This window comes from Pristiophorus japonicus, chromosome 7, assembly GCF_044704955.1.
Source record: "Pristiophorus japonicus isolate sPriJap1 chromosome 7, sPriJap1.hap1, whole genome shotgun sequence".
NCBI lineage: Eukaryota > Metazoa > Chordata > Chondrichthyes > Pristiophoridae > Pristiophorus > Pristiophorus japonicus.
This window is the reverse complement of record NC_091983.1, coordinates 225,815,760-225,841,670: the sequence shown is the minus strand read 5'-3', so window position 1 is coordinate 225,841,670 and position 25,911 is coordinate 225,815,760. Positions and strand designations below refer to the sequence as shown.

The 25,911-nt window shown below is 41.2% G+C and overlaps 1 protein-coding gene across 1 annotated transcript in view; it reads left to right on the top strand.

The window, feature by feature from the left end:
- LOC139267482 (EH domain-containing protein 3) overlaps positions 1–23,363 on the top strand; it is a 102,225-nt gene extending 78,862 nt beyond the window's left edge. The window contains exons 4-6 of the mRNA XM_070885863.1: positions 2,598–3,010; positions 14,980–15,144; positions 18,091–23,363. Of these exons, the coding sequence (XP_070741964.1) occupies positions 2,598–3,010; positions 14,980–15,144; positions 18,091–18,618 (1,106 nt within the window). The 3' untranslated portion in view covers positions 18,619–23,363. The remainder of the gene's footprint in view (positions 1–2,597; positions 3,011–14,979; positions 15,145–18,090) is intronic.
- Positions 23,364–25,911: the final 2,548 nt, after the last annotated feature.

The window sequence follows — 25,911 nt, the reverse complement described above, 5'->3', positions numbered from 1 at the left end:
AGCGAATAAAGGGTTATGGGAAGCAGGCAGGGAAGTGGACCAGAGTCCATGATCAGATCCGCCATGATATTAAATGGCGGAGCAGGCTCAAGTGACTGTGTGGCCTACTCCTGCTATTTATGTATTTGCAGAATATGTTGATTTCAGAAACTTGAACCATTCCGTTACAAATACCAAGTTGATGCAATGCAAACTTTTGTTTTACTTATTACAAAAGTAAATTAATTTTAGCAGCTGAATGCACAAAACATTTACCCTTAAGCTAAAATAAAAAATGTAAACCTATTGTAATTTCACTTCAATCTGCAACAGTATTGCTGGTAGTCATCTTATTGCATGAAAAATTAAGTTGTGTTCTCCTGCATATTAGGAATTGTCTGGAGATACAGGCCCTGAAATTCCAGTCGGAGGCTTCTTTCAGACGAACACCACCGACCGGAGAATTTTTCTGAAAGTACCTGGTGGTCCCAGAGGATTGTGGAATCCTGTTGGGGAGGCTTTCTCTTCCTGTGCTGCAAAGTGTGCTCCCGTCCTCCAGGTTCCCACACCAGGTGCAGTCACGTTTGACTGCTCAACCAATCGGGTACAGTATTCTCATTAATAGCAATGGGAGCTCCGTATCTGAGTTCTCATTGCTATTAATTGAGAAAAAAAACCCTAACGTCAAATACACACCTCACAACTTTAATGAAAAAAAAAAATCTGAGTTTTTAAAGTTTTTTTAAATTAGTTTCAAATAAATTTAGTGTAGTGGGCAGGGTTTTTAAGGAGAAATGTAAAATTTTGAATGTTTTGTTTTAAAACTCTTGCTTGTAAAACTAGGCTATGCGCCTGCTTTTATCAGGTGTAAGACTTTTGAGCACATTTGCTGGGCAAGATATGGGTAACTACAATCTTGCCCATGCAAATGTCTTCACTCCCAATATGCAGATGATCTGTCAAGCTTGGAGCTTGACTGATCGGAAAAGCTAGTTTTCAGTGCATGTGCATTGTGAAGAGAACCAGTCTGCAATGCCTTCCTGGGTCTGTACACACTATACAGACCTGGGGAGGCTGGAATTTCTGAGCCATTAAGGTTTGGTATTTATGGTTATCTTGTAGAGATCATGAACGTTACCAGCAAGTGAACCCTGAGAAAATGCTTGCCAAGACCCTGAAGGCATGAAATGTAGCTGTGAAGAGGGCAGGTGATTGGCTAGATCAGATGTAATTAATTCACACACTGGACAGTTCATGATTGGAATGGACTGCAGGGGAAGGTAATCAAGGCTAATAACCAACAATAACTAACGAACTAACTTGCATAATCTATATATAGTCACTTGTAGGGCTATTGGAGATTAGAGATGGAGAGATTTTAAATTTGAGGCATTGCACCAAAGTTGCGAACAGTCTGGTTCAGCCTCAGTTGCCAGGGAGAGGGATGGAGTTTGTAGCAGGGACCAAAGACCAATGCTTCTGTCTTCCCAATATTTAACACCAGTACGAGCGAGTTCCACAGAACATTTGGCAAGAAAATCAATTGAAAGCAGCAGGTTGTGAATTCTGAAGTCTGAGGCCAACCAGTGATCTAAAATAGTCTTTTCCAATGAATGTACATTTCTATGACGAGTCTTGGCTGTAAATCAAAAGTCAGCATACATGTCTAACTGCTAATTTAATTGAGTGGGAACTGAGCTCGGTCAGCCTTGAGTGCAGGGGTGTGGTGCAGAGAAAAAAGATGAAGCAATCCGAGGTGAGCAGTGCGAGCTTTACACCTGCATTTGAGTAAGTGTATGTGAATTTCAGTTTCCTTCCACTGATTGGATACTACATTCTGAAACCTCAATTTTCCAAGCCTTATTTGTATTTACACATGCCAAGCAGGATCCTAATTGTCCCTTCAACATTCAGAACCTAAAATCCTCCCTGCACCCCCCCCCGGGCATATTGAGATGTTCTGACTGGTTAGTTAAGATTGAAATTGAGCAACAGCAGTGCCACCGAGCTGGACTATGGAGAGGACGTTTGAGGAGGATGGTGTGACTAGCTGTCGCAGGCTACATGAGGTGATGAAGAATGTGGGTGGATAGACAGTCATGGTCACAGCCACATATAATGTTTTGTTACTTTGGAAAGGGCCATTTTGTTGCTGTGGAAATTGTGGCTACCTGAATAAATGTTTGACATGGTGAGTATAGTGAAATTTGCTGTTGACCCCACATTAATGGGCACAGCTAACTGCATGTTAACCTGCAGGTTGAGTGAGCAGATTTGACATTTTATTTTTTTAAACACCTTAAAACTCCCAAATGTACCTTTTGCTCAATAGAAATCTAATTCCATTTGACTTTCACATGTAAAATGTAATAAAGCTACATTTCATTTGCTAACTATTAGTGACTGATGAATAAGTATTTCAAATCCAAGCTACATTTAACTTGGCTCTTTTGTAACCCAGAGGGGAGATATCAGCTGTCACTGCCTTCCATCACAAGTTTTTCTGGTGCATTATAGTTTTCCTTTTTTTCCTTTCCCCCTCAACATGAAAAATTGAAGCTGATTTTGTACTCTGATTTTAAAACACAATAAACATTTTTCCCTTTTGTCACTTGCAGGTTATGACTTTGCTGCGGTATTGGAATGGTTTGCGGAGCGAGTTGACCGTATCATCCTTCTGTTTGATGCTCATAAGCTGGACATTTCTGATGAGTTTTCTGATGTTATCAAAGCACTGAAGAATCACGAGGACAAGATCCGTGTGGTGTTGAACAAGGCAGACCAGATTGAGACCCAGCAGCTAATGCGTGTTTATGGTGCGCTCATGTGGTCTCTGGGCAAAATTGTCAATACTCCTGAAGTGATTCGGGTGTATATTGGCTCGTTCTGGTCTCACCCTCTGCTGATTCCAGACAATCGCAAGCTTTTCGAGGCAGAGGAACAAGATTTATTTAAAGATATCCAAAGTCTCCCTCGAAATGCTGCTTTACGAAAACTCAATGACCTGATCAAGAGGGCACGTCTTGCAAAGGTTTGTACATGTTATATAAAACATTGAAGGACAATTCTTTAAGTAATCTGAAAACTGTCCATTATTTTCCTCCATGTCTTTGTGTGCATCATTCAAGAATTTTAAAAGACAAAAGATCATTTGGCCTGTTGAAGCTTGTCCCTAGCATGCTCATAATATCATCTATCTGTGCCTTGGGTAACAGAGCAAAAACATAATTTTAAAATAAAAAAATTAGCAGTAAGTCCATCTGGTTCAGCGTCAGATCAGGAGAGAGAACCTTCTGGGATTAATGTTCATTTTAGTCACCCCGATGTGTGAGAGTGGTGTGGAAAGGCTGAATACAGCTTTCAGGGGAATGTCAGAGCAGGTCTGACCCCTCTTCGCATTCTTCCAGCTCGAACGTCACATCATATATGGAAGACGATTCCAGACACATTACTCTTTGAATAAGGAAGGTTTTCCTCATGTTTTAAATTTTTGACTATTTTCAAATGATGTCTTGATCTTACTTTGTGGGTTACTTTGAAGTGATAAACTTGAAGAAAGCAAACCCAAATTCTCAGCTGTATTATATACATGTACTTCATTCAGTCCCCCTACTTAACCACCACCTTTCTAAATTGTAAGGCTTAAACTCAAATATTTCCTCCTGGCTTTTTCCACGTTATACTTGCTACCTTTTTTGTTCTTTCAATGCATGTTTTACTTTTTGTGACCAAACCTGAACCATGCTTTAAGTGTGGTCTAACTAATTCGTTTTAACTGTTAGCTCGGCTCTTTTGCTGCACTTTTGCCTTTTTGAGAAGATTGAGAGTATTGTTTAAACAAAATTGGGATGGGCGAGGTCCGGAGGTTGGAAGCGGAGAGGATGAACGAGGCGCGGAGGAGCCGAGAGGTCAGAGCCCAAAGGTGGAGCACCATAGACAAGACCAAGGGAAGGCGCAGCACGGGCCAATAGTGAGGCTGAGGTAGTGTGGTTCACATTGCATACTATGAATTCCACAGAGGGGTCCTGTGGGAAGGAGAAAGGAGGATGTTTGAGTTTGTGTGTGTGTGTATTGGCACATGTGGCAGAGCCTGGTCTCCAGTTGTCTTGGATCCCCTTGCCACTGGACCAAGACCTTGCTCTGTGAAGTCCGTGCGGTGGCTGGTGTGCAACGGCTACTCCACGTTAAAAGAATTCACACAAGGCATCTGCCACCGTTTAAAATGAGTTCATCGCTCACCTGAGTACTCATTTTTGGTGTGGAAGCAAGTCATCCTCGACCCTGAGGGATTGCCTATGATAGTTTAGACTGATGCATCAACAACCACCACATACATTTCTATAGTTCTCTGTATAAAATGAAGTTTTGAGGCAGACCAGTAGTGCATTTTGAGTGCTGAGCCAGGGGATAGAGGGCAAAAAAGAGGGAACCCAGTTGAAGAGGATGTTGATGGGATGGTGTGAGGTAGCAAGACAGCAACACGGAGTTCCAGGGGACAAGGGAAAGATGGGTATACTATACTACAGATGTCATTCATTGCAAGTGAAATGCTTTGAGGCATTTAAGATGTGTTGAGCACTATGTAAATCTCATCGGCAGTCCCTCGAAATCAAGGAAGACTTGCTTCCACTCAGTGAGTTCTCAGGTGAACAGTCCGTTGCGGGAATTAGTCTTGCAGGTGGGACAGACAGTTGTTGGAGGAAAGGGTGGGTGGGGAGTCTGGTTTGCCACACATTCCTTCTACTGCCTGCACTTGTTTTCTGCATGCTCTCTGCGATAAGACTCTGTGCTCAGCGCCCTCCCGAATGCTCTTCCTCTACTTAAGGCGGTCTTTGGCCAGGGGCTGCCAGGTGTCCGTGGGAATGTTGCACTTTATCAAGGAGGCTGAGGGGGTGTCCTTGAAAAGTTTCCTCTGCCCACCTGGGGCTTGCTTGCCATGTAGGAGTTCAGAGTAGAGTGCTTGCTTTGGAAATCTTGTGTTGGGCATGTGAACAATGTGGTCTGCCCAACGGAGCTAGTCGAGTGTGGTCAGTGCTGTGATGCTGGGGATGTTTGCCTGATCAAGAACACTGACATTGATATGTCTGTCCTCTAAGAACATAAATGGGAGCAGGAGTAGGCCACCTGGCCCCACGAACCTGCTCTGCCATTTAATAAGATCATGGCTGATCTGATCATGGACTCTGCTCCACTTCCCTGCTTGCTCTCCATAACCCTTTATTCCCTTATCACTCAAAAATAAGTCTATCTCTGCCTTAAATATATTCAATGACTCAGCCTTCACAGCTTGCTCAGGCAGAGAATTCCATACACTTATAATCCTCAGAAGAAATTCCTCCTCATCTGTTTTAAATGAGCAGCCACTTGGTCTCAGAATATGTCCCCTAGTTTTAGTTTCCTGAGTGGAAATATCCTCTCCATCTACCTTGTTGAGCCCCTTCATTATTTTTATGTTTTGATAAGATCACCTTTTATTCTGCTGAACTCCAATGTAGATAGGCTCAACCTATCTTAAGTCAACCCCCTCACCTCCAGAATCAACCTAGTGAACCTTCTCTGAACAGCCTCCAATGCAAGTATATCCTTCCTTAAATAAGACCAAAACTGTATGACATTAGGTGTGGCCTCACCAATACCCCTGTACAGTTCTAGCAGGACTTCTCTGCTTTTATACTCCATCCCCCTTGCAATAAAGGCCAACATTTCATTTGCCTTCCTGATTACTTGCTGTACCTGCATACTAATCTCTCCTGTATTCCACCCTCAGACCTTCATTTTTCTTTCCTCCTCTCTCTCCCTTTCCCTACCTCCGTACTTGCTGTTACTCTAACTTTTTTCCAGTTTGACAAAAGGTCATCAACCTGAAACAGTGGCTCTTGTTTCTCGTTCCACAGATGCTTGACCCGTGCATTTTTCTGGCTTTATTTCAGATTTTCAGCATGTGCAATAGTTAATTCTTAAGTGGTAATATTCTTTAGGATATCCTGAGGCTGCAAAATATAAATACAAGTTCTTTCCTCAGTTTGTGTACCAAAACAATAACTGGTTGCATTTCATATAACCTTTTTTTTTAAAAAGTAGAAATGTGTCCCAAGGTATTTCACTGAATTTGGGCTACAATGAAATAACCCCATGCTCACCAAGTGCAGCTTCCCTGTTGAGATCCTGGACTCACCCTGTGGGTATTCAGTGAAAGCTGTCTCTAGTTTTTTGTTTCACCATTGTGTTCATGGGGAATTAGAACAGCATCTCCATATCACACAGTATTCAAACTTAATTGCAAAGGGCAACATGAGTCTTAATTTTTAAGTAAGTTTGTAATCCCAACCTGTTAATATATTTGCTACTAAAGAATTTCTGTCCCATCTGGTGCTGTTCCAAGTTTGGGAACAATGCATATTCATTACATAGATAGCTTGGCACTTTTGAGTGTATATATGTAATATATTTAATGAAAACTGTAGAAGGATTTTAAAACTTCTCGTTTTTTTTAAACCAATTGTTCATTGAAACCTTTTCTTAAGGTTGCATAATGCTTTTCATTATTGAGGTCAGAGGATCAATCCACCACTTGTGAGCGGAGTGGGGGGACAGTTGAAAAGATTTGTGGGGAGGGGATTGCAGGCTGGTGGGGGAGGGGGAGATGGAGGCATCTGATCACAGGAGATTAACAGGGTAGCTTGTTGGATTGGGGGGGAAGCACCTGGCCCACAAGCAGTGCTGTAAATGCACTTGCTTGTTCGGTCCAACAATCTCCTCTCCAGCTGCTGGGTTCCAGAGGCCGGCCAGTGTTAAAGTTGGGCGAGAGCGAATCTTCGGCACGCAGCCTCAAATATTTAAGTGAGACCTGCCTCGTGAGCCAGTTGGTTGCCTGTCCTCATCCCATCTCCGTTAAAGCAAGAAGTGGGTGGGTTCGGGTTTCAAATGTTTTGGATTTCCCACCTGTTTTTTGGAGGTTAAAATGACGACTCCGTATCTGATTTATAGTATGGAACACTAGGGAGGAAGATCTCCCTTGTGTAGCACAGTCACAAACAATCATAAAGAACATAGTTCCAATTTAGCTGCACATGGAGCACAAAAAAAATCTGGTTGCAGTTTTCATAGAATCATTTACAGCGCAGCAGGAGGCCACTTTGACCCATCGTGTCAGCACTGGCCAACCAAGAGCTATCCAGCCTAATCCCACTTTCCTGACCTTGGTCCATCCAAATATTTTTTAAATGTGGTGAGACTTTCTGCCTCTACCATCCTTTACAGGCAGTGCGTTCCAGACCCCTACCACCCTCGGTGAAGAAATTTCCCCTCATAGCTCCTCTCTACCACCCGCCAATTACTTTAAATCTATGCCCCCTGGTTGTTGACCCCTCTGCCAAGGGAAATGGGTCCTTTCCATCCACTCTATCCAGGCCCCATCATTTTATACACCTCAATCAGGTCTCCCATCAGTCTCTCCCCTTCCAATGAAGAATGGCTCTGATTTATTATCTAGCTGCATCGAGTTCCAAATGAATGTCAGGAAAAACAGCCGTACCAATTATTTCCCCAGTGTCTGTCTTTTTGATTCTTTATGATCTGGAATAATTTTGGCTTCCACCATTTTATCCTCCTAAAAACAATCATCTACTGCAGTTCAGATTGTGGGACCGGGTGGAGGGAGGGGCAGCAGTTGTCTGGTATCTTGCCCAACTTGTTCTCAATGTGTTAATGGGGGATTTGATTCTGTGGCTCTATGTCCTCCCAGACAACAATGTTCACTTCCAGCAGTGGTCACTGGATAATCATCAGGAGCAGAAATGAGACCCAAGCCTTGGGATGCTGAAACCAACTGTATATCTTCACCTTGTCTTGGCCAAGATTGGTGAGCTTCCCACAGTGTTACCCTATTGAGGTATCTAGGCCTCTTCACACAAGTTGCTAGTCCAGGATTAATAAAGGTTACGCTACCTATCTTGTCCATGCCTTGCATCTTTTGAGGCCTAAACTTCCAATATATTACAGGCTATCTCTTGTATTTGATCCAAGATGCTTCCTGGAATATAATCAACTTTAAAAAAAAATTACCCTTTCCAACTCGCTTGCAAGGTCAAGGTGCTCGGCCTTTGTTAAAAGTGCAACAGTTTCACTAATGAATTATTGAATGTGCATGAGTTTCTGGAGCTTGAATTAGTTTTCCTGTTGCTTGGAAATACTTGTCCTATTCCTACCTGTCCTTCACCCTTTAAGTCTTTAGAACCCTTTTAAAATGTAGTTATGGGTGTTTGTTGTGCTGATGGCCTTGGCCACAGTTACTGGATTTGTTGTTTGCTGGTTTCTGGCTGGCTGTCTAAAGCCCAGTTGAACTCTAGTGGCGATATTCAATCGGATGCTCCATTAGGAAGAGGCAGAATATGTGCCAATCCTGAGGCATTATGCGATCAGTCAGTAAGTAATGCTTGAGAGAGTTGAGCACTTGCATTACATTAGCCTAAAGTTGTTAATATCAGCATAACCTGCTTTTCTGTACTTCATTGATTTAATCGTACATGTTGCCTTTTAAGGATGTGTAGTCTTCATCATAGGCAGTCCCTCAATCAAGGAAGACTTGCTTCCACTCTAAAAATGAGTTCTTGGGTGACTGAACAGTCCAATACGAGAGTCCCTGTCACAGGTGGGACAAGCAGTTGAGGGAAAAGGTGGGTGGGACAGGTTTGCCACACGCTCGTTCCACTGCCTCTGCTTGGTTTCTGCACGCTCTAGGCGATGAGACTTGAGGTGCTTGGCACCCTCCCGGATGCACTTCCTCCACTTAGTGATCTTTGGCCAGGCACTCCCAGGTGTCTCTGGGGATGCTACACTTTATCAAGGAGGCTTTGAGGTCCTTGTAACGTTTCCCCCTGCCCACCTTTGACTCGTTTGCCGTGAAGGAGTTCCAAGTCGAGCGCTTGCTTTGGCGTCTCATGTCAGTAATATAAAGATAAATATAGATAAAGGCCATTCAGCCCATCCAACATGTTCCTTCCACAGAGACCTTTAGCATGTGTTTCCTGCAGCCACCAATAGAAACTTAGGATGGCATATTTTCTTAGAGGGCTAAGAGCACAGCACATCCTGTCATTGACCCACTCGAGCCTATCCATTATCCTCAACAGTTACGACATCACTGCTGTGTGCAGGTGCATTGGCCAAAATGTCCCAGCCAGCCCTGCATACGTGCCCATTGTTAACATTCATGTTGCAGGCAGCTACTTTACAAGAAGACAGCAGCACTATTGGAAAATAAATGTGGAGCAGCTCTTAGCCTAAAGACCCAGTCTGATATGCAAGATTGATAAAAACAATAGAACTTGTATTTGTAGAGCACCTCATTGCCTTGAGAATAATCTAAAGAGCTTCACATCAAATGAATTATTTTTTGAAGTGTTGTGTAGACAAAATTGCCTCTTGAAATATTCTAGTGTTTGCTTTCGGTGCCCTATCCAGTAGCTGCTGCCAGGTATTAATCATACAGCGTGAACAAGTGCGTCCTGGCATCGGGCCTGAACTTGTCTCTCCAGTTTGCACCTTTGCCCCCCTTGTCCTACATTTATGGTTTAATTTCTAATAGTGCTGAGGATTACACTTCTATTCCACTTTGTATCTTGTATATCTTTCATTCACCATCTTGAGGCTGAAGAGCCTTGAGTTTTCCTAAGCTTCCCTCATAACACTCGTCTCTGCAGCTTAAATGTGTGGTCCCCTTGGTACCATTTCCAGGGCTTGAATGTTTCCTTTGTCAGTCATCCAAAATAAAGTGATTGATCTGCTCCCTGACCCCAGGGTATTAGTGTCAGCAGGACAGTTTGATTGATGCTCTTGATTTAGTAATGTAGCTCAGCAGTACCTTTAATACTCTAATTGAGATCCAAAAGTGCAGACTGCTACTTGGAGTGCTTGCTAGGTGGCTAATCTGACTGTTCCGTGTTAAATAACCACCCGCCATACTAGTTTCAATGTCCATCAGTGGACCTTTTACATTAAAGGTCACTTTTTAATCCATATTTAATGAAGGCTTGAGGTGTCTGAAGTAAATTGTTTTTGTCATGTTCACAGGATGCTTAATTTATTCTTGCTCGAAAAAAAATTAGGTGAGCCAGTGAAAGATTGGCGGTGGGGATGAGAAGAGAAGGTTCAGTGCACAAATGCACATCCCAGTGTAATCCTGAGCCATATAGAACAGGAGGATCCCAGGTTCGGTACCCAGCCTGTGTTGAGTAAGCTGATTTCTGGTGGTGTGCAATCGTTTCAGTCCTACAGTCGGGAGAAATGGACTGCCCCCTCAACTGACCTCTGCTGCAAAGTAAATGTGTACTGAGGTACAGTGAGGAAACCATGGGATTAGAATGTGATGCATTTCATAGTGGAATAGTCACTTTCAGCTTGGATACAGGAAGACTGCCAGGGAGTCAAGAGTCAGCACTGTCAAGAGTTCAGACATAAACTTGTGGCAACCATGATTTTGGGTTTGGAAACTTGTTGACCTTTTGAGTGGGAAAGGGGTGTGGGAGGTGGGATGCAGACAAGGTCACAAAAAATATATTTTTTTAGGGTATTGTGATTTCATTTATCAGCAGCAAGATCACATTGGCTTTTGTTAAGGTTTTGTGAAACCTCCGATCTTTAAAACTTTGGGTTCTGAATGTGGGTAACGCCCAACTTGTTCTTGGCCAACCTTGCACAAAATACAGCTGGTTTGCTAATTTAATTAATGATCTGCAACCTTGATGCAGTCAGTCCCAAATGTCTCCAATGGATGCTGTTTGTTCCTGGAACATTGTAAATGTAGGGAAAGTTGCAATTTATCATTCATTACTTGTAGTAAGGGAAGTAAAATTGTAATCATAATTATGCTTTTGTAATGCTAACATTCTAAATCAGTAAGTATGCAATTCAGGTGTGGTTCACATTTGTTCTATTAAAACTATGTATAGTAGCAGGTCTTTTTTTTTCCTAGCCCATTGTAGCCAAGTGCAGTGAAAATGTTGTAATTGTTGATAACTCGGCAGTTTGAAATCATTCATGGACTTCATTTCATTCTAACTAGTGTGAAATGCACAATTGGAATACAAATCTTTTTTTTTCTGCATTCTTACCTGGGTAACTTGCTTTGAAGTTTCTTTACAGGTTGGAGGTATGTTTTAACACCATATACTCATCAGTGATTTACTTCCATGAAAGAAAGTTTCCACTTTGAATAATTTGGGAATGCAGTTTAACTGTTCTCCTGTTATGCAAGATGAGATGTTGGTCTTAAATACTTGGTTATAAATCAATCTCTCCTTCTCCCTTTGTGCTATGTACTGTCTCTGACTGAGTGAGCAGCTGAACTGTTTGTAATCTCTACCACTGTATAGCCACCTTCTAGAAGGTGTACTCACAGCTAATGAAACTTGTTGCCTTCCCTGTTGGCAAACATCTGGCCTCTACTGTAAACTCCCATCTGACCACAGACTTATTGTGGTCATTATCTCCTGATCAGTCCAATGGGACTTCTTCCCCAAAGTGTAGTGAAAACAAGTTTGTACAGTGCATTGGTTAAGAATTAAGTTGCAGAGAGGATGGTATTTGATTCACCAGAGCTTATTCTTTTAGTACAATAGCACACTTGTCTGAGTAATATAAATCCCTTGCAAAGTCATCTTTATGGCTGATTCATTCTGCATTTTTTAAATAAGTGTATTCCAGTATAATCAGTTGAGGAAAAACTCAGCTGTATGATACAGGACCACTAGCAGCACAGAAAATAGCGGATAGAGTGGGTCGAGCCAGGCTGATGTGTGAATAATGCCAAGTATTTTTCTTTTCCTCTAATACACCCGTAGTGTGTTCTGAGCAGAAATTAGTTCAAATATAAGCCACAACCGTTTAAGTCTTAACATCTGCCATGTGTTCTGAGCCATGTGCTGTGTAGAGATTGAACAAGTGACATGGATATTGAGATTTGGGAAAATAAGACCATTTTGTTTTTCATTCAGTAGGTTTGCATTACTGTGAACTGTTAAAGTCTCCACCCCTGCCTCAGCATATCTGTCACTGAAACCCTCATCTAAGTTCTGTTATATCCAAGCTCAACTATTCCAATGCTCTCCTGACCGGCTCCCATCTGTCGCCCTCTGTAAAGTACAGCTCATCCGAAACGCTGCTGCCCATACCCTAACTTGTGGCAAGTCTCGTTTACCCATCACCACATACTCTGACTTCTATTGGCTCCTGGTCCAGCAATGCCTAGACTTAAATTCTCATACTTGTGGCCCCTCCCTATCTAACCACCTCCAGCCCTACAACCCTCCCAATTCTGGACTCTAGTACATCCTTGATTTGTTTCACCCCATCATTGGCAGCCATGCCTTCAGCTGCCTAGGCCCCAAACTGGAATTGATTCCCTAAACCTCCGTCTTTCCTCCTTTTTTAAGACGTTCCTTAAAACCAAGCGCTTGGTCATCTGCTCTAATATATCCTTGCATGGCTTGGTGTCAAATTTTGTGAAGCGCCTTGGGACCTTTTTACTATGTTAAAGGTGCTATTATAAATACATGTTTTTTTTGTTATATATGACATGCCACATGCCCTCTTAAACACCACAGTAATATCACTAACATAGGTTCCAGGCAGGAAAAGACCTTTGCTCCATCTAGTTCATCTATCTACTGTATTTCCTTTGCACATTTCATGATACTGAATCCCATTTATTAACCATAACCCATCTGGTTCCTGCTCAACTCTTGTTTCTTCCTCCACCTGTGCAGGTGGCTTTCCCTTTGATTTGAAAAATAAGTGGAAATGTCCTGAAAGCCCCTGGGGTTTGTTCAGCTGATGTTTACCATCCTCCAAGGGTTCCCCAGCAGCATGGTGGAATTGTATTCATGGAACCAAATTGGTGCAAAACAGAAAATACAGTACCAGTGAATCATGGAATCAGTAGAAGGTTCATGGGCCTAAAGTTGGGTATGTCTGCTGTGTGGAGTTGCTGTTACTACAATGTTGAACTCCAGTTTATTTAAACAGACTTTATTTTAAAATCTTGTCGGCAGTTAAGTTGTTTGTTTTTTGAGCTGAATTCAACCAGTGAAAGGATCACTTGTGTCTCCTGTGTAAATGGCATAAATTCAGTATTCTGAGTACCCACTCAGCCCCAGTCAGTCCTGTAGAAGAGAAAGAAAGTAATGTTGTTTTCTATTTTTACCATCCTCTTAGTCCATTCACTCATTCAGGGATAGAATGGACTACTTTTCCCCTCTGCTTGCATGCAGATGAAGTATAATGTGGATAAATGTGAGGTTATCCACTTTGGTGGTAAAAACAGAGACAGACTATTATCTGAATGGTGACGGATTAGGAAAAGGGGAGGTGCAACGAGACCTGGGTGTCATGGTACATCAGTCATTGAAGGTTGGCATGCAGGTACAGCAGGTGGTTAAGAAAGCAAATGGCTTGTTGGCCTTCATAGCGAGGCGATTTGAGTACAGGGGCAGGGAGGTGTTACAGTTGTACAGGCCCTTGGTGAGGCCACACCTGCAGTATTGTGTACAGTTTTGGTCTTTTAACTTGAGGGACATTCTTGCTATTGAGGGAGTGCAGCGAAGGTTCACCAGACTGATTCCTGGGATGGCGGGACTGACTTATCAAAGACTGGATCAACTGGGCTTGTATTCACTGGAGTTCAGAAGAATGAGAGGGGATCTCATAGAAACGTTTAAAATTCTGATGGGTTTAGACAGATTAGATGGGGAAGTCCAGAACCAGGGGTCACAGTCTAAGGATAAGGGGTAAGCCATTTAGAACCGAGATGAGGAGAAACTTCTTCACCCAGAGAGTGGTGAACCTGTGAAATTCTCTACCACAAAGTTGTTGAGGCCAATTCACTAAATATATTCAAAAAGGAGTTGGATGTAGTCCTTACTACTGGGGGATCAAGGGGTATGGCGAGAAAGCAGGAATGGGGTACTGAAGTTTCATGTTCAGCCATGAACTCATTGAATGGCGGTGCAGGCTCAAAGGGCCGAATGACTTACTCCTGCACCTATTTTCTATGTTTTTATGACCACTGTGACTGAACTTCAAAGGCAATTCATTAGTTGTGAAACATTTTAGGGTGTCCTGAAGATATGATTCTTTTCTTTCCATCAGTGATGGCATCTGATACACTCAGACAAAATGTACTGTGTTCAATGAAATACAGATGTCCCATAGTATTCCACTCCAAACTGCAACCAAGAGAGGCAGACACTCGATACTATTTCTAGTCCTAAGATTTCCAAATTGCAGATATGACAGCAATCTCATTTTGGCTCATAGATGTCATCAATGTGTGTTGTCTGTTCTTGGGATGTGGGCAGTGTTTGCGAAGCCACATTTATTGCCCTGGGATGGTGGTGATTGGCTTTCTCCTTGAGCTTGCAGTGATGGTAATTCCACAGTTGTTAGTCAGGGAATTCAAGGATACTGATCCAGAAGGAACTGCAATATATGTTCGTCATAATAGTATGTGATGAGGAGCCTGATATTCTGGATTATTGCTGATTTTTTTTGAGGGGATTTATATCTCTCTCGTTCTGAATTTGATACAGCTGAGTGACTTACTATTCCACTTGAGGGCATTAAGAGTCAACTATGTAGTGTAGGACTGGAGTAATGTCCAGGCCAGACTCGGTAGGAATGGCAGGCTCCCTTCCACGAGGACATTAGTCAACGGGTGGGGGTTCTTCGAACCATTTGGAAACTTTCATGATCATTTACCTGATGCTAACCCACAAATGGCAACATTTTAAAGAATTCAGTTTCACAACTTGCCATGGTGGCAGTGGAACTTGCAACCTCTGGGTCACTAGTGCAATACTGTAACCACACTTTTTTAAAAAAAATGAAAATTATTCTGCTATTCCTGAAAATGTGGATTCAAGTGCTTTCATAAATGAACTGCTATTAATTTGGCATGCTCTTCCTTTCTTCTCTTTCTCCCCCCCCCCCCCCCCCCCCCCCCAGGTTCATGCCTACATCATCAGTGCCTTACGGAAAGAGATGCCAGCTGTATTTGGTAAAGACAACAAGAAGAAAGAACTCATCAGCAGCCTTGGAGACACCTATGCCAAGATTGAACGAGAACATCAGATCTCCCCTGGAGATTTTCCTAACATTAAGAAAATGCAGGTAGGCCCGAGTTAGCTGGCTTCACGTTGCATTTTTTTTACATATACTTGCACATTGGTATTGCTGGCATTGTACTGAGTGATCCAAATGTGTTGCAAACTAGAATTCTTGTGTTTTGAATGTGTATGCCTGATTATATACATTCACTTTAAGATGGGTAATCTATTTGGTTTGTCTGTTGTGTCTCTGGGAAAAGATGACCAGATTAATGATTCTTCAATCTGTACAGCGTGCTATCCTGATCTGCATTAAGAGAAAAAGTACTTGTCAAGTGCACCAAGCCCTACACTCTACTGATACAATTTTTCACTTTTTATTTTAAACTAGTATTGCTGCTGGTATGGTTTTGTGCTGGGGATTTTAATGGTTTAAAGCAGATTTAGTATTGGCAAGGTTGACTCTTGCATTGTAGGGGTTTCTTCTGTAGTTGAGGTGATGTAGTAATAGGTTTGTGTAGCACAAATGAGGTGACCATCTATGAGGGAGGTTAGAACTGTGACTCCAGTCTGGCAAAGGAAAATGTAGAGCACAAGATTTAAAGCAACTGGCAGAAGACCAGGTTCCATATTTATGTACTGAGCTCCAAAGCCATTTGCAGCGTCACATAACTGCTCAACATAAACCAAGAATCCTAACCCACAATAGCTGTCGTGCACTTTGGATTACATTATTGGAGTAGTTGTGCATTTGAAATGAGTAGCAGAATAAAAATCAATCTAATAAAAGCACTGACATTTTTCAGTATTAGTGTGTGTAAATAGCATAGCCGGTGATGGATTGAATAGACATGGTTTTGCCTTGTAAACTCGCAACTTTGTTGCTACTGAAATGAAGTCGGGCCCAATGACATTTTTGATCTTTTTACAGTTAATGTTTTGTATGATGGGAAAAGCTTGTGATTGGATGTCTAGTTTGGCTATCCTTTGATGGTCTCCTGTGATGCGGAGTGGAGAAATGAGGTGCCTCCTGCAACAGATCTTAGTGGGCAGGTAGATGTGGTGTGTTCCATGGTCTGGGACTCCATGCAATTGGTAAAATTGTTCAACCTGAAAATAAAATTTCCACAGAGATGCATGTTTTTGGTTGCAAGGTTGGTTATGCAAGCTGACGACTGAAAAGCTCAAGTAGCTAAATGAATTGCCATGTTAATTTATTTACAAGATAAATTAAAATAAGATCCTATTGTTTTTTTGGAGTGGTGACAATTTAAAGTTTTGGAATTTTTTTCTTTGATTCTTGAGACACAGCTAGCATTAACAAATTTTAACTGTCTGCAGGCTACAGAGGATACATACAAGTTGTATTGATCCATATGGCTTTCACAAGTCTGAAGGTCCTTTTGAAACAAGTCAATTTATTGTGTGCAGAGCCATTAGTTTCATTCTGTCTAGCTGTATCCTTGCTAGCTGGCTGTTTTTGGTCAATACTGTTCACTTGCCAGTTTTCATGTTTAATAAACTTAGTATTAACTTTCAGCATTGAGGTTGAGCAAACTATGAACAGATTAATGCATTTACAGTACATCTGCAGTGTTTTGAATCCTGTGAATGTTTGACCACTACAATGTAGTTAAGTACCTGCTTTTAATCCCTTTTTTTTTTGTTTTGGGATATCTGCAAAGGAATTTGGGTGTACAATTTTGATGTAACTGCCTTGGGAGGCCTTTCCACATGAAAGGCACTCAGTCAGTAGTGGTGGTAGTATGAAGACAGCAGAGATCTGGTGGCAAAGAGCCAAGAAGTCAAAGGCTCACGTTTCACATGGGGATAGAGCATTTATTGTATTGACTGAGGCAAATAATGAATAATGCAGTATTTACTCAAATCCACTGTTTGTTCAATACTGTTCATTTATCAGTTTTCAGAGGATATGAACTACTGGACAAATGTATTCTTTCACCTACTGATGAATCACATGGTAGTACAAGATGTATTCCAGTGAGTCAGTGCAGGGGCATGGGTTCTCTGTTCAGTCTGAGTCTCGCTGCATCTCCCTAGATATTGGGCAGATAAACGCACACTCATTCATAGTGTGGCCAGTGACGATGACTCCATGGAAATGTGTCTCTTTTTTAAATGGCGGAGAGGAGAGATTGTTCAACCTTTCCTTTATTTTCCCCATTTCTCCTTGGTGGTTATCTCATCTATTCTGCCTCTAGTGCAAGTGAACAATAATTTCCTTTTTTATATATAGTGCTCTTAATGTAGAAATACATCCCAAGGTGTCAGAGGTTTAATCAGACAAAAATAGATGCCAATCTAAAGAGGTGACCAAAAACTTGGTCAAAATGGTGGGCTTTAAGGAGGGGATGCCAATGCTCAGTGCCTAGAATGCTGAAGACATGAGATCCAATGGTGGGGCGAAGAGAGTCTGGAATGCACAGGGCAGTGTTGGAGAAATGCAGAGTTCTGTGGAATGCAAGGCTGGAGGTTAGAGTTGTGGAGGAGCAAAACCACAGATTTAAACATGAGGATGAGAACTTTAAATTTGAGGTGTTGGGCAACCGGGAATCCATGTAGGTCAGCAAGCACTGGGTGATGGGTAAGTGAGATCAGGTGCAAGATAGAATTGAATGTGCTGAAGTTTATGGCGGGAGGAGGATGGGAGCCAGGCCAGGAATAGTCCAATGTAAAGGTGATAAAGGCCTGGATGAGTGTTTCAGCAACAGATGGGCTGAGGTAGGAAAGGAGACTGGCGATTGAAGTAGTGGTTTTGTGAAGGAAACTATATGGGGACAGGATGCCTGTAATAAGTTGTCAAAACTAATACAACTGGTTCCATCAGGGCAAGACTTTATTTTCTGCAGTGATGCGGCTATATCAATAGGTGTCAACTTAACTTAATCTTGGTGCAAATCTTGTATGAATCTGAAAAATGGCGCTTCTACTCATTCAGTTTCTGATTTAAGATGGTCAAGATAACTATTTCTTGTTTCTTGGTTTCCAGGATCAACTGCAGGCGCAGGATTTTGCCAAGTTTCAGCCGCTAAAGCTTAAATTGTTGGACGCAGTAGATGATATGTTGGGAAACGATATCGCTCAGCTCATGATCCTAGTGCGTCAGGAGGAAACGCAGCGGCCTGTCCAAATTGTGAAAGGCGGGGCCTTTGAAGGCACGATAAATGGCCCGTTTGGACACGGGTACGGCGAAGGAGCCGGCGAGGGCATTGATGACCCAGAGTGGGTTGTGATCAGAGATAAGCCGAGCTACGACGAGATTTTTTACACCCTTTCGCCCGTCAATGGGAAAGTCACTGGTGCGAATGCAAAGAAGGAGATGGTGAAGTCCAAGCTTCCAAACACCGTGCTGGGGAAAATCTGGAAGCTGGCAGACATCGACAAGGATGGCATGTTGGACGATGAAGAGTTTGCATTGGCTAATCACTTAATTAAGGTCAAGCTGGAAGGTCATGAACTACCCAGTGAAATTCCACACCATCTGATTCCACCATCAAAGAGAAAGCTGGCTGAGTGAAACTGGCTGGAGAACTCCCTCCTTTCCTCAACTCAAAAGTACAAAGTCACGTTGAGGATTAAAAAGACTGGGAAACTAGGAGTTAAAGTCTTAAACTAAGTTAGGTAGACAAAACATATAACAGCTTTTGCATAGTAAAATACATCTGCTTTCCACCATTTTAGAAGGGGAAAATGCTCATTCTAGACTTTAACCATGGAACAAATGTATTCTGTAAAAATATAAATGCTGAGATGGAGAACATTTCTCTGGTTCAAAAGAGCTTTGTGTTGTAGACTAAAGTCATTGTACATTAAGTATTGCAATCAAAGCATAGGCATCTTTTTACCACTAGGTGTTTGTTTCAGAGGCTGCAAATTCAGTGTTCCAAGGTAGATCCGGCAATATACTGTCAGATTCCAGCATCTGCAGTATTTTGCTTTTGTAATATACTGTAGCTGTTCTCTTGGAGACAGGAGGTCCTTAGACTTGTTACTTTTCCACCGCATCCCTTTCTCTCGTCCTCCTGAGATGTCGTGTACATGTGGAGTGCTACAGAAGTTTGAGTTATCCATTTGTATAATGGCAGGTGGTATTTCTTTATCCAGCTTGTGCCTGTCCACCCTGTAGCTAATAACTTTGTTGGGGTGGGTCCCTCATCTTAAATGGTCAACAGATGGATTCTCAACTGTTGGATGACTAGTTACTGGAAGGATAGTTTGTATTCCACTTAAAGAATGGATGTTTATATGTCGTCTTACATTTTTGCAGCTTCTGAACAATGCCTTAGTGTTTACCCGTTCTGTGGATGGGTGGATTTCGAGGAACTGTGCTAGTGTAGAGGATAAGCGCTGGTTTATATGAAAGCATTAACAGGAATTTCTATGTAATGAAAGTTTGGAAATAATAGCCTTTTTTGTTTCATGAAGAAATGTTTGTTTTGCTGAGTCTTTTCTCATTCCAAACACTATGTGGAGTCTTTGCTGTGACTAGTAATCTGTAGCGATAGATTATAGTTTTTAGGCTTGTGTGATAACTGAGGAAGGTTATGACATTGGCAAAACAAAGCTGAACCAAACTCCATTGTATGGAGTACTGTGAATTGTATAGCAGTATATTGCTTAAGTGTATACTGTAGGCTTATTGATCAGGTTAATCAAACATTATATATTGGGGGAAAATGTTATGCATTCAATGGTTAAGATACATTCATACATATTCTCTGACATGGTACACTGGCCACTTTATCGTGCAGCATCCTTTGTGTGTATGCAGCTGCTGTGCATATGTAGCGGTTTCCATGTGTCACCTGTCTGTTCTGACTTGTGCATGTTTTTTTAAACTGACCTTTAATGATTTAGGAGTTACTATAAAAGACCTTATAAAATGTTTAGTGCAATTTCTTCCAATGTGATTGTATTGAAGACTACTGCACCTGTTTCCAAGGATTGCTTGTGTGGTGTATGAGTTCTTTGTAACTGTAAATTTCTTTATCTTTTCATGTCCTGTAGTTGTTGAAAACTGCCCTAGAGAACCAATTCAGCGAGATGTTGACGTATCTAGTGCAATATATTTGAGTGGTTTGCTGAGTGGGTAATGAGCTTCCGCAGACCTTCCATTATTAGAACATCAGCAGTAAGACTGTCATCTCTTTCCATTCCAACCTGATCTGATATCATCCCAATGGACTGATATTCCTGTTATCCTGAGTGCTGTGTGAAAAGATGCAATTTGTCTATTTAAGGTTGCAGTAGGAATGCATTTATGCAGGTCAAGCGGAGTTTGCTGAATGTTTAACTAGTACAGAAGCAGTTGGAAATCACCATCCACATCACGACAAAAAGAACTGAAAAATTTGGATGTTACCAAAAAGGAATTTTCCCAAAATGTCTAACATTGGTCTAAAATCGCCAACCCTGCCCCCCACACCCCCTTCCCCCCCTCAACTCAAATAATCAATTTTAAAAAGAAAATAGTAAAACTACAAGTGTTCCAGGGAAAGTGGAATGCTTGAGGAAAGCAAGTCCAGGTTTTCTCTCCGGTCATCAGATTATGTAAGAGGGAGCTAGCAGTTTACTGATTTGGGCACCTGTTTAAATTAATGTGAATGGGACAGTTTGACTCATAATTCACAGCATCTTGAAATCATTGTGATTTGTCGGAACTTTAAACTGTTGCACCATTTTAAAGCATTTAAGTTTTAAATTTCAAATGTAGAATAACTTTTTAAATGTTTAAGACTCTTATTGGGATTCCACAGATGTGATTTTTTTTTTGTGTTAAGGGGTGGTGGGAGGAACCTGAAATTTGCACACGCAGTATGCTGCACTTCTAGTTTTCCGATTTAAATAATGTAAGGGAATTTATTTGTACTATTTTGTTGGGAGGGGGCGTGACACATTTTAAAAGTTTAACAAATTTCTGGAATCCATGATTGTAAAGAGGCTGCAGAAGATGCAAGCTTATTGGACCGAGCACCTTTTTCTCAATTCATGCTGTCGAAGTATTTATTTAACGTGATAGTCAATTAGGTTAGCCAAACACTTGTATCACGGCAAGCCCTTTAAAGACATCTTTACAATGTGGATTTGTGCAGCCCAGGTGCTGGGAGGGCATCACCAAAATAGCCTTTGCACTGCTGCTTTTATATTTGAAGTCTGCCACCAATCTAGTGCATTGGATCAGTGAGGAGATATGTTGACAGCTGGTCCAGAGACACATGAGTGTATGTCTACACTGCTGTGTAAAGGTAGGTCAGGCACTTTAGTTAGGGAGTACCATCGACTAAGAGCATTGATGGCACCAGAGTAAAACCAACACCTTTTGGGTTAATATGCAGAGTCTGTTCACTGGTGCTGTATAAGGGGCAACACTTGTATCTTTTGAGCCGCCATGCATTGTATTAAGAGCACTTTCCAGTTAAATAGTTCTGATATATTTGTATGATCCAGATAATTGTGTGGTCTGTAGTGAGAATTGGTAGAAATGTAGGACAGCTCAACTTGGCCTATAAATAAATAACCACTTGGTTATACTCTTGACCAGATGTGCATATTGCATTAGGCCATTATAGGGGAAGGTTTCCTCTGGTTGTTGCAAGTAATGCAAACTAAGGATGAAGATTTCCTCGTTGCTATTGCTAATGAAATTGTCAATTAATTATTTTGGAACACTTCATTGCATATAGAGAACATAAGAAATCTTGGCTATCTTTGCTAAAATATCTCTTCTCTCCCCTCATTTGGTAATGCTCTTCATCATATCATGCTCTTGCCTCCCTGTTTTGGAAGGTTGAGATTAAAGCCACAAGGATTAATGGGTAAATTTTTAATCTTCCAACCACTGGCACACACCCAGCACTGTTCTTCCCACAAATCCCCAGTGTAAACACATTGAACAGTCCCTTGGCTACTCTGGTTACATAACATCAAATAAATAAATACTTACATGCCTCGCTAGTTTTCATGCAGTAAGGATAGAAGAGCAAAATATTTTTGTCTGCTATTAGAGTGCACTGCTAAAGAAATGACACCTTTTAATGTGAAACACTCACTCTGGTCCAGTATATAATAATTTTTATTGTAAGCTTTCTTTAGGATACAAACAGCTACTGTATGAATCATATTTAGTACCACACCAGTGTTGAGAGCAATACCTACTGCACATAGGATTATCAACTAGACTTCAGGAAAACCAGTGTACAATGTACTGTTGTTGAATGGGGGAACTATAGTCGTCTTTCACTGCTGTGGCTTGCATTTTTCAGCAGTGTATTTAATAAGCAGATGTCGCAAAATTAGGTTTCCCAAGTCTCTGATTTTATTGTCTGTCCAATAGTTACGTTTAATCCTGAATTTGTGTTCCAATCAAGTATTCAGTTCAAATGGACCATTTGCTCCATTACACTCCTTACTTCGATGTTTGTGTCCAAATGTCAAAAAATGATTGACACTAAGCATTTATCAAGATGTGTCTGTAGTCCTTGATCCATTTGCTGATGTGTTCTGCTAGTGATATTGCTATGGTGATTTAATCAGGAATGGTATTCGAACCTACATACAGGATATGTGTTGAGTGAAGGGTTAAATTGGGTGCATTGTGTTCCGAGCCCACGTGTTGAGAGTTTAAACAGAGTCTTGCTGAATGCCTATAGTTCTCTAATTAGGAAAATCTAAATTTGCAGCATTGAACAAATTGAGATTTTTTTGCATTTATTGAGGTGTTTCATGACTGAATACTGAGTTTCCTATTTGCACTAATTAAGAGTTTGTTGCCTCTTTATTGGGAGGTTTGGAGTAGTAAAGACCAGCATTGGTTGTAGATTGAGCATCATTCAGGACATTGCAATTTGAGACTACTGTACTTTAAAAAAAAAAAATCATGGTCACACTGCCACTTTCAAGTATGTTCATGTAAAGAGATTGAGTATACCTTGGATATGAAGCCCTCAGTTATTGTGCTTCCAACAGCAGAATGGGAGCAGAAATGGCAATATGATCATTCAGGTATTTATCTGTGGTCTTGCTGTATATTCCAATTATACCAATGCCTTGAAGCGTAGATATTGTATTTTGGAAATTCCATTGTGGCATTCCTGCTGGTTCATAAACTTATCATTCTTCCAAGAGTCTGCCAAAAATGATTTTCCAATATATTTGTCATTTGCCAATAATATGCTATTGTACATTTATAAAATATAGATTGTATTAACAGATTTATGGTGTATAAAAAAAGCTGTAGTTTCCTGTAAACTCTAATAAAATACTGTCAAGTTTTGTTGCATGTTTTTTCAAACTAATTTATGAAGAAATTATATAGCCACCAAATGGCACATGTAAATAAGCTTGGCTATCTTCAGTTTGTTCAGAAAGCTATTGTAAATATTTCATTGTGGGAATTATACAAACTTTACATTTTCTACTTTGGGTGGGAGTAGGAGGTTCAAATATTCTAATTGCACCTCCTGAGACCTGGCATGAATCCAGGTCCAGCAAGACAAAACTGCAGTAGCTTCCCTTTCCATGGCTGTTGATGCAGGGAATTAACAGCAAAGCACATGGGTTATTTGGCTCATCGTCCCTTTGCTAGCTATTGACTCTGGGGCTGACTACTCTAAACCCATTTCTGTGTCATCTTCCTGTATCCTCTTACTTTCTCAGGATAAATGCAATAGAGGTACAAAAGAGTATGAAAAAAAACTTGCAAGGGATATAAAAGCTAACTAGTTTTTTTATAAATGTATTGAGTGCAAAGGGGGATACTGTAATGCATAATAAGGAAATGGTAGACTTATTAAATGAATAGTTGGTATCCATTTTCACTGCCGAGGATGAAGACACAACATCAGTGCAAGGGAACCTAAAAATAAATTAAGGTGTTTGAACTTAATTTAATAAAAGTAAGAAACTAGTAATGGAAAAAATAATGGGACTTAAGATGGACAAATCTCCAGGACCTGATGGTTTCCATCCTAAAAGAAACGGGTGCAGAAATTGTAGCTGCTTTTGTCAATTTTCTGAAGCGCTCTAGATTTGGGGATTGCACCTAGATTAGAAAATTGCAAATACTACTCCATTATTTAAGGAAAGAGAAACTAGGAGACTACAGACATTTTTTGGGGGGAGGTGGAGGTTAAAATGTTTGCACCTCCTAACACCTGGCATGAATCCAGATCAAGCAGGGCAAAACTGCAATAGTTGCTTTCCATGGCTGTTGATGCAAGGGAAATAACAGCAAAGCACATAGGTCTGTGGAGCCAAATAACTATCAGTTTAATGTCAGTTGTGGGGATGTTACTGAAATTTGAGACAAGTGAGCTGATCAGTCACCATGGATTTGCAAGTGGTAGGTTATGTTTGACTAATCTAGTTGAATTTTTTTTAGGTCACGAGCATGGTAGGGGAGTTTCAATGAATACTGTTTATATGGACTTCCAGAAGGCATTTGATAAGGTTCGGCACAAAACTTTTTTAGCAAATATAAAACTATATAGATTTGGAGGTAACCTTGTGCCATGGGTTGGTAATTGGTTGGGGGATAGGAGACAGTGGAAATAAATTCTGCTAAGTAGGATGTGACCAGTGGTGCTCACCAGAAATCTCTACTGGTGCCTCAGCTTTTCATCATATATTAATGACTTGGATGAAGGAATAGTGTGTTGGCTATTGAAGTTTGCAGACACTAGATTAGGAAACTGTTGTGTATGCAATAACTCAAAATAGACTGAATACTGTAAACTCCGAACAGGTACAAACCTGGCTCCACTTTATTGGGACCCAAAGTACATTACAAGATGGCTGGCCTTTTATACCTGGGCCGTGCACATAGCCCAATGACCTCCGACTGACGCCATCTGGTGGCTGGTAAACCCAAACATGAGTGTTGAGTAGAAGGGAGCAGGAAATTAGACTTATGGACAGACTGAGCAAAACTGGCAGATGTAGGGAACTGAGGTTGTCCACCTTGGAACCAAGAAAGATGAATTGATGGACTAGGAACTGTGAAGGAAGAAATAGATTTGGGTGTCCGTGTACACATCACTGAAAGCTACTGCACAGATACAAAAAGTAATCAAAGGCTAATGGAATGTTATCCTTTTTATCTGAGACTAGAATACAAAGGTGGAAGTTATTCAGAATTGAGTAGGTATTGAGCCTAGGTCAGATCCCATCTGGAGTACTGTTCAATTCTGGGCACTGCACCTCGAAGGATATATTGGGCTTGGAGGGGGCAGAATGCAGCTTCATCAGAATACCAGAGCTTAACACGTTAAATTGTGAAGATGGTTTGCAATAACTTGGCTTGTAATCCCTTGCGTTTAGAAGGTTGTGATAATTGTGTCTTAAAATTATAAGAGTTTGATGGGGTTGGCAGAGAGAAGTTATCCTCTGGTGGGGAGGAATCCAGAACAAGAAGGTAGCCAGACCATTCGGGAGTGAAATCAGGAAACTGAATTGTGGAAATCTGGAATTTTACCCCCAAAAAGGCTGTGGCTGCTGGGGGGCTCAATTGAAATTTTCAAGACTGAGATCGATAGATTTTTATTCAGTATGTGTTATCAAGGGATGTGGATCACAAGTGGGGGGATATATTTGAAGTACAGATCAGCCATGATCTAATTGAATGGTGGAATAGATTTGAGGGGCTGAATAGACTACTGTTCCTATGTTCTTTCAATTACCTATCCAATTCCCTTTTAATCTTTAATTTTCTACCTCAGAACTCCATCATAGGCAGTCCCTTGGAATCCAGGAAGACTTGCTTCCACTCCTGAAGTGAGTTCTTTGGTGGCTGAACAGTCCAACACAACAGCCA